The 9,755-nt window shown below is 42.9% G+C and overlaps 1 protein-coding gene across 3 annotated transcripts in view; it reads right to left on the reverse strand.

Annotated features, from left to right (window-relative positions):
- SLC66A2 (solute carrier family 66 member 2) overlaps positions 1-2,822 on the reverse strand; it is a 110,550-nt gene extending 107,728 nt beyond the window's left edge. For all 3 annotated transcript variants that reach the window (XM_077810535.1, XM_077810534.1, XM_077810536.1), the window contains exons 1-2: positions 2,669-2,822; positions 576-929 (exon numbers count right to left, since the gene is read on the reverse strand). In XM_077810535.1, the coding sequence (XP_077666661.1) occupies positions 576-778 (203 nt within the window). In that variant the 5' untranslated portion in view covers positions 779-929; positions 2,669-2,822. The remainder of the gene's footprint in view (positions 1-575; positions 930-2,668) is intronic.
- Positions 2,823-9,755: the final 6,933 nt, after the last annotated feature.

Here is a 9,755-nt window from a genome sequence, read left to right on the forward strand (position 1 = left end):
TTTAAATGTTCTTTACATATGAGGTTTTAAAAATATGTAATTGTTTTGAAAGGAGGACCTTCTTTCAATGCTTCTTGTCAGGCTGCTTTTTAAAGAGTGGATCTTTAAATTTTGGGCTCTAATCCTGCAAGGAGCTCCATGGGTAGACCCCCACAGCAGCCAATGAGGGCACGGGGTCTGCCTGTGCAGAGTTGTACTGAATTCAATGGAGACCTACCTGCATGGAGCAACTTGTAGGGTAGTGATGAGGGCGCGGAAAGAAAGGAAGAGATTTTTCTGAACTACTTTAGGTGTGGGCTTGTTGTTAGCATCCACTGTTAGCTTAAGAGTTTTGAAATGCAGCTTATTAACATTGATAACTATATCAGGAAGACACAAGAGATAAACAAATTTGGTACATAAGCTCTAAGCTGATGCAGAAGAACCCACCTGCACCAAGACTGAATTCTGCTTCACATCTTTAAAGGGTGGGTCTCACCAAATATTACATCCTCAGAGACCTCACGTCTTTGAAATCAATTAGAGAGAAAAAGAACAAACACTGTAAGAGAATAAAAAATAAATTACCAACTTACCAAAAGAGTATTCTCAAAATATTTGCTACTAATAATACTAGACACACGTAGGTTGAAAAGCCCTCTGCATTCTGTGTCCTTTTGATGTCTCTGTACTGGGGGATGTATGGCACCACACCTCCAAATACCATCGCACCAGCTGCACCCCAGGAAACCAGCTGGTGCATTGGAACCACCAGCCACTCCAAGCCATCTGCCTCCATGCCAGGCAAAACAAAGCCGTGCAGCACCAGGGCAGCCACTGACAAGGGAGTCCCTTTCACGGTTTCTTCAGACTTAGTTGATTTTAATCATACACAGTCCTCCTGGTGCAATGTGTTGCCATGCTTCCATCATCTCTTGCACAGATGTAACCTTAAAAAAAAAAAAAAAAAGGAAGTGGGAGGGAAATGTAAATATATCATCTGACAACAGGAATACAAGCCCCACATGCCTATGATCAGGTCAGAGCCACAGCCTCCAGTGTCACAAGTTAGCCCGGGATAGCCAAAGTGGTCAAACATATGGAGTTGTATGGTCCATGACTGGAACTCCCAGGTGCTACAGTAGCACAGCTTGTGTCCAACCTCATCTGATCGCTAATATTAATATGAAACATTTCCTGCTGTTTACTTCATTTTTTGTATAAAATTAGTGCCAATGGCATAGCTATAATAGTGCAAATGGTGCACTTGCACAAGGGGCCATGAGGCTATCGGGGACCAAACACATGAGCCACCAGGGGAGGGCAATCAGGGACATGGGGAACAGAGGGAAGGTAAAAGAACCTGGGGGGGGGCGGGGATTGGATCCAGGCTGGGGGAGTTGAGGGCAAGACTGAAAGAGGAGGATTGGGGAGAGCTGGGAGGACTGGATCAAAACTGGTGGAGAGTGAGAGGAGACTGTGGGTCTGTAGGGGGGCCACGAGGCAACTGGAGGGAAGCTAAGAAAGAGGTAGGGGTGGGAGGGCTGGATTAGGGCTTTGGGGGAACAGGAGAGGTAGAGGGGGCTGGAGACTAGATTGGGGCTGGGGAGACCTAGGCAGGTGTTAGGGAACAAGGGGGCTGGGAGTAGGGCTGTGCGGAACTTAAAGCAGAATGTATTTTGGAATCAGGAAGGGGTCCCCTAAATTATTCTTGCACTAGGACCTTGTTACACCAGTGTGTAATACTTATGAAAGAGACTGACTTGACAGCCCTGGATGGAGACTGATATCCTCTAACCACAAAATAGGTAGAGCACAAATAGCAGAGAACAAGTTTTTCTACATGGCTTTGTCAGTGTGCCTCAATATTGATCTGGAAAGACCAACTTTAGCAGTGAGAAAGTTCAGTCTCTGTGGTCATTCAGTGCCTATCAGGTAGCACAGTAGCTCTCAACCAGGCATACAAGTTGCCAACACAACTCTCACTTTGGGAAAAGCCTGGGACTGGGGGGTAGGACAGAGAGGCCAGAAAGAGCTTGGAAACAAACACATATCTCCACCACAACACTAATGATTAGATTTGGGGAAGTGAAGATAGAAGAGAAGTCAAACAAAGCAAGGGAAAATAATTACTCTTAGAAACCAAAACAATGACAAACGTTGCCAAGAGGCTATGATAAGACTTCTCCTTAGGAGCAGGAGACACAAACCCCCAATTCCCTTTGTATAGTGGGAGGTACTTTTCAACCTAACACATAACCCAACACATCTATGGCTGAGGCTCTGGTCCCCTCAGACTGGCCCTTCTCTCCTCTGGTCCCCCTCTTCATATTTTTTCACCTTCATTGTTTAGCAGAGAGCAAAAACTAAAGCCCCGCGCTCCCCCCGTCCAAGAGAGGACACAGCAGCACCTGTGTATATTAACAACAGCCACTCAATCTAGGGTACATTTACAAACGCCTCCTTCCCCCCCCCCCCGATCCCCTCCCGGTCCGGGGAAGAGACTGCGGCTCTATAGCCAGCAGCGATTGCTGAGTCTGCAAGAGTGCCCTAACTCCAGAGAACTCCTCCGGCCCCAGAGGAGGGCAGAGCAGGCAGCATGGCTAGGGGGCTGCTCCTTTAAACCCCGTCCCGGACTGGAGTCTTTTGGAACCAGCCCCCTGCGAGACCCCACCCCGTTTCGTCTTACCTTGGGTCTGTCCCCCTCTAGAGCACTAGTGACGCGTCTGGGGGTGGTCACCGGATCCAGGCCCCTGTGGTCCCTCCAGAGCCGCACATCTCTGGGTGCTGCCGCTCCTGCCTCCCGGGCGCCTGGGGTGACATTAACCAGCAGCAGGGACAGGACCGTGGGGCTCTGTGACGTCACAATGACCAGCAGCGCCTTCGTCAATGAAGGGAAAGGCCCACCCTCTGACTCAGCCCCTCTTTCCTCTAGGTCCTAGAGGGCACCGGATCGCTACCCAGAGCGAGGTGGTGTCCCATGAGATGTGGGTTGTGCCGGCCACAGCCGGCGGGAACCGACTGAGGGCCGCCCTGCAGGGACTGGCCTGTGCCAGTCACTTTATTTACAGGGCTGTGCCGGGCCCATACAGAATGAAGGGGGTAGGAGAGCACAAACTGCTGAGTGAGATTTGCAATGGCTCCTTGTAACACACCCAGCAACATCTGCTACCATCATAACAGGGAGATGCTTTAGAAAGTGCATCTGAAGGAACCAGATTAATACAAATAATTGCTTGGTATTTAGTGGGTAGTGCTTTATCCTTGAACAAAATTATTCTTTAAGCTGGCATTGTGCTTGGTCTGTTCAAGACACAAAATACAGACAGTTCCTGCCCCCCAAAGTTTACTATCAAAGGCCCCAATAATTATCATTATTTCTACTGCAGTAGTGCCTAATAACAGACCTGAACCCTGCTGTGCTAGATACTGTAGAAACACAGAACAAAAAGACAACTTATTCCATCTAAGCTAGGGCTGGCAAGCGATTTAAAAAATCGTGATTAATTGCACTGTTAATAATGTGCTGTGATTAATTAAAAAAACTAGTTGCAAGTAATCACATGATTAATTGCACTGTTAATAATAGAATACCATTTATTTAAATACTTTTGGATGTTTTCTACATTTTCAAATATTGATTTCAATTACAACACAGAATACAAAATGTACAGTGCTCACTTTATTTTAATTACAAATATTTGCACTGTAAAAACAAAATAGTATTTTTCAATTCACCTAATACAAGTACTGTAGTGCAATCTCTTTATCATGAAAGTTGAACTTACAAATGCAGAATTATGTACAAAAAATAACTGCATTCAAAAATAAAACAATGTAAAACTTCAGAGCCTACAAGTCCACACAGTCCTACTTTTTGTTCAGCCAATAGCTCAGACAAATAAGTTTGTTCACATTTGCAGGAGATAATGCTACCCGCTTCTTGTTTACAATGTCACCCAAAAGTGAGAACAGGTGTTCTCATGGCACTGTTGTAGCCAGTGTTGCAAGATATTTACGTACCAGATGTGCTGGAGATTCATATGTCCCTTCATGCTTCAACCACCATTCCAGATGACACGCATCCATGCTGATGATGGGTTCTGCTCAATAACGATCCAAAGCAGTGCGGACTGACGCATGTTCATTTTCATCATCTGAATCAGATACCACCAACAGAAGTTGGTGTACATGCATCTGACGAAGTGGGTATTCACCCACAAAAGCTTATGCTCCAATATGTCTGTTAGTCTGTAAGGTGCCACAGGACTCTTTGCCGCCTTCACCAACAGAAGGTTGATTTTCTTTTACTTTTTTTGGTGGTGGTGGTGGTGGTGGTTCGCATTCTGTAGTTTTCACGTTGGAGTGTTGCTCTTTTAAGACTTCTGAAATCATGCTCCACACCTCGTCCCTCTCATATTTTGGAAGGCACTTCAGATTTTTAAACCTTGGGTTGAGTGCTGTAGCTATCTTTAGAAATCTCACATTGGTACCTTCTTTGCACTTTGTCAAATTTGCATTGAAAGTGTTCTTAAAATGAACAACATGTGCTGGGTCATCATCCAAGACTGCTGTAACATGAAATATATGGCAGAATGCGTGTAAAATAGAGCAGGAGACATACAATTCCCACCCAAGAAGTTCAGTCACAAATTTAATTAACACTTTATTTTTTTAATGAGAGTCATCAGCATGGAATCATGACCTCTGTAATGGTGTCCAAAGCATGAAGGGGCATATGAATGTTTAGACTATCTAGCACGTAAATACCTTGCAATGTCAGCTACAAAAGTGCCAGGTGAACACCTGTTCTCACTTTCAGGTGACACTGTAAATAAGAAGTAGGACTGAGTGGACTTGTAGGCTTAAAGTTTTACATTGTTTTGGTTTTGAGTGCAGTAATGTAACAAAAAAAATCTATATTTGTAAGTAGCACTTTCACTACAGTACTTGTATGAGGTGAATTGAAAAATACTATTGAACTGAATACTACTGAATATTATTGAATTGAAAAATAGTATTTCTTTCATCATTTTTACAGCGCAAATATTTGTAATAAAAAATAATAATATAAAGTGAGCACAGTACACTTTGTATTCTGTGTTGTAACTGAAATCTATATATTTGGAAATGTAGAAAAACATCCAAAATATTTAATAAAGTTCAATTGGTATTCTATTGTTTAAGAGCGCAATTAAAACTGCCGTTAATTGCGATTGAGTTAATCGTGTGAGTTAACTGCGATTTATCGACAGCCCTAACTAGGCAGATGCTTCATCCACATGGAGCCTGATTTAAGTCATTGGGCCTACTCAAGTAACCAATGCTCCCACTTTGTGTTTGGAAGATCAGGATCTAAGAAAGACAGAAACATTAGCAAGGCCAGAGGAGGGAATGACTCAGACTTTTATTTTAAATTGTTATTGATCACTCCGCTTTTTGTGGGCATCAGATATAGTGACGTTGTGTACAAACATTATTGAACCCTAAGTTTTATCATCCCCACTATACATATGAGGAAACTCAGGCAGAGAAAGATGAGGTTGTGCAGTATCGCTAAAAAAATCAGACTCATGCACTCGTAGAGTTCCCTTCATCCTTTCTCACTATTTTTAGAGACTGTCCCAGATTTGGGTCCCATGACTCTAATTTTCCTTTCTGAAGAGTTAAGAGAAATACGGCCATGCTTCCTACATTTACTACGGCTTATATAAAGACTGTTGTCCCTTGTTTGTTGCCTCAGCCAGCGGGAGGGACAGGGAGGGGGAGGGAAGAGAGAGAGAGAGTGTGTGTGCGTGTGTACAAGTAAATAACTATAGCTTCCAGTCCCCCCAGGATATGTTCTTCAACATAATTAGATTTTTTTTTTTTAACCAAAGCTGGTGGGAAAAGGATATTTTTGTGAAAAATTTGTAACTTTTTTTCCAATCAAAAAACATTCAATCAGCATTCAATCAGTTTTTATAAGTGTTTCATCAAAACTAGAACCCAAGAATGTGGAAGACTGTGGCTGAATTAGAACTAAAAGGGGCTTGGTCTGAGTGGAAGTTAGGTGCTAAACTGAGCCTCTAAACAGGAAGTTGTGTTTGATTTAAATAAGATGGATGTTTATTCAAGTAAATGTAAAAATCACTGCACCACCATTTTGGTTTTCTCTTCCAGACTCCTGCCTTAAGTTCCCTATTGTGTTCTCAGTTACATTGCATTTTTACTGACTCCTGCTTTTGCCATAGGTAACCATAAATTAAATCATCATAAGAAATTAAATATGAGTTTTCTACACCTGAGTTCTGGGTACAATTGTCTAGTGTATCAACAATCATAAAGATTTGTGGTGAATTTTGGAAGTTAGGACACTGAAATACACAAAATGCCTGGAAGGACTCAGGTCAATTTCTCTGAATAGTTACATCATGGTGCCACTTTTGTTTTTTTTTATTTTTTTTCAAAGTGTGGCAGACTCAGGGACATGCACAGGGATAAAAATTTGATGGCTTTTAGAGGGGCACGTTCTGTGCCCCTGCCGCGCACCTGGTACTGGAGGAGTTCGCTCTTCCCCTGGGGCCGGGAGTTCTGTGTCCCTACCAATTATTCAGGGGGCTGTGTCCCTGCTTGACCCCCTCGTGCACACCCCTGGGCAGACTGTAATAGTTGTGTCCATACTATTAGTTTTTGCAGAGTATTACCACTCCATCCATTCTCACAAAGTGGATTTTTCTGGCATTAAAATCAGTAGTAGCACACAAACTACAAGCCTACTTCTAGAGTTTCAGGTCAGACTGGATAAAAGACAACTGTCTATTAGCTACTGTTAAGTGGATGCTACTGGACAGAGATTATTAGCTGCCTTAACATCTATGTGTTTAGCTTTCTGTCAGCATCCTTATCAGACAATCAGTGGCCCCAGTGGCTTGTGAATATGACCCCATTTTCAACACATTAAGAAGAAAGATGTGTTTTGAAGTACTTTCTAATGGCACAGCTATGTGCTAACAGCCTTGCTTGGATACAAAACCCTCTGATGCAAGTCCAACTTCAGCCAGAGTGTTAGGACCCACCTCCATCATAAGAAGATGGTCTGGTTTATTCCAGTTACAGAAACTTGGACTTCTAACTGGAAAAATTAGTTACAAACTATGTCACTAGGCATTTATTGTTTTCTGATGCTTGAAGAAGCCACACAATTCGTAGATCTTGTTTTCTGAGTATCAGACAATAGAACATCTTCCTAGGTACCTTAAGGCTCCTGTTTGTGTGTGTGTGCTCTGTAGAAGGGCCTGGTAAGGCAAATGAAAGAACACACTATGGTTTGAGCACGAAAAAAAATTACATTGCAACTGCTACACAGTGAGTGAGCAACTCAAGGTCAAAAGATGCTATTTTTTATCATTGGGTTTTTTCACACCCAAAATTTCTTGGCTCAGAGTCTTGTGAGCTCTACTCAGCAGGACTTCAAAATCACGGTAAAATGCACTTTACAAATTCCCTTTACATTATTTATAAATCCTCACTATTTCCGTCCCTCACTATGCTTCACTACCGATGGTTTTATTATCTTTCAGGCAAGAGAACATTATAGTTCTGGAAATTCCTAACTGCCAGCATGATCTTCTGTTCCAAGCCGCTGGAAGCCAGCCATCTGTCTATGCTAAAGATCTTTTATATGCAGTGGTGTTAGGGAGACCAGATGTCCCGATTTTATAGGGATTGTACCCATATTTGGGGCTTTTTTTCATATGGGCTCCTATTATCCTCCTCTCCCTGTCCAGATTTTTCACACTTGTTATCTGGTCACCCTAAGTGGTGTTGTAGTTCCAGGATATTAGAAAGACAAGGTGGATGAGGTATTATCTTAGCTTCTGTTAAAGCTGGTACAATAAAAGATATTACCTCACCCACCTTGTCTCTTTAAAGACCTTTTTAGGCTTTTGGGACTGACCAGCACATCTCCAAACGGAGGGGCTCGTGAGCTACAGAGGCAGACCTAATAAATATGCTCTGCACCAAAATTGCAACAGCCGCCTGAAGTTCATACTATGTGAGACAAACCAGCCAGGAGTGGCTTAAAATCCATGGGAAAATCAACAAGATGCTGCTTTAGGCTGGTGATGTATTATAACCCTCTTGAAAGCATCCTACATTCATTAACACCCCATGTACTCTATATAACCCCTTCAGAAGAGTTTGGACTCATAATATGGGACACATGTACTACACATTACCCACTTGGGACAGTTAGGACTGAACACATGGACTATACACAAACCCTTCTGTCTGGCAGAGTTTGGAATACTCAGACTGATGATTCAGGACAATCTGGCATGACTGGTTTGTACAGTGCAGCATACTCACAGAGAAGGCAATGTAAGGCGTTTAATTTTATTGCCCCAGCCCATCATGTAGACATATTAGTCATTGACTTCATTTGAAATTGTAGAGTCTTTGATTTCATTTGGAATTGTAGTTACTCAGGACCTCGGAAAATCAAGCCCCTGCTTCATTATTTGGTTATTACTCTGCTGAATGTTTTAGCCTCAGTCTGAATTACTGCAGGGGTTCTCAACCTTTTTCTTTCTGAGCCCCCCTGCAACATGCAATAAAAAGTCCACAGCCCACCTGTGTCACAACAATTGTTTTTCTGCATATAAGAGCCAGGGCCCATGTTGGGGATTGGTCCTGCTTTGAGCAGGGGGTTGAACTAGATGACCTCCTGAGGTCCCTTCCAACCCTGATATTCTATGATTCTATGTTAAGGGGTAGGGAGCAAGGCAGTTGCTCAGGCCCCACATCACAGGGGCAGGAGGGAGAGGGGCACCACAAAGCTAAGTTGCTCAGGCATCAGTCTTGGGGGAGTGGGGCTCAGGGTCCTGGGCTGCAGTCCCTAGTGGTGGGGTTTTGAGTTTCTGTCCTGAGCCCTAGAGAGTCTAAAGCCCACCACGCTTGCTGGCCCCCCTGAAACCTGCTGGCATCCCCCCAGAGGGCCCTGAACCTCTGGTTGAGAACCACTGGTTACTGTACTATGCAGGTTTCAGAGTAGCAGCCGTGTTAGTCTGTATTCGCAAAAAGAAAAGGAGGACTTGTGGCACCTTAGAGACTAACAAATTTATTTGACCATAAGCTTTCGTGAGCTACAGCTCACTTCATCGGATGCATTCAGTGGAAAATACAGTGGGGAGATTAAAGAAAGAAATACCACAGCTGTGGGATATTCAATGACCTCTTGATTACAAGACAGAAAACCAAAGCCATTTAGCACAAAAATCTATCAAAACAAATTTACCAGAACAGTTTTTTTTTAAATGGAGTATCAGAACTACACCACATCTTATTACACAGAGCCATGGCCAAGATTTTACAAATTCATCTTAATCCTTTGTGCATAAATCAACGGAAAATGCAGTTCCTACCAAACTTTCCACTAAGTATTTACCTGACAGAATCTCTGAAGGCTGCAAAACCTGATTGGCCAGAGGTTTCAAATGATAAATGGAAGGAGTGCCTGAAATTCCACTGTGGAGGACAATCTCGTTAATTCATTATGCTGAGCAAATAACAAAGGTAAATTCAACAGTTCAGTTACCATCTAATTAAGTCCACACCCTTTTGCAATGTTCAAGCCATTTCCTACAGAGACTATCTTCTTCCTTGTGGTCTCAAGTAAAATAAAATCTCTCCTTTCAAAGGCATGATCTGCCCGCTGCACAGTTTTTTAAAACGGCTTTTTTTAAAGCGTTTCATTGTACTTCACTTTTTTATGCTGCTTTGTATTAGCAGGA

This window comes from Eretmochelys imbricata, chromosome 2, assembly GCF_965152235.1.
Source record: "Eretmochelys imbricata isolate rEreImb1 chromosome 2, rEreImb1.hap1, whole genome shotgun sequence".
In the NCBI taxonomy this organism is placed as follows: Eukaryota; Metazoa; Chordata; order Testudines; family Cheloniidae; genus Eretmochelys; species Eretmochelys imbricata.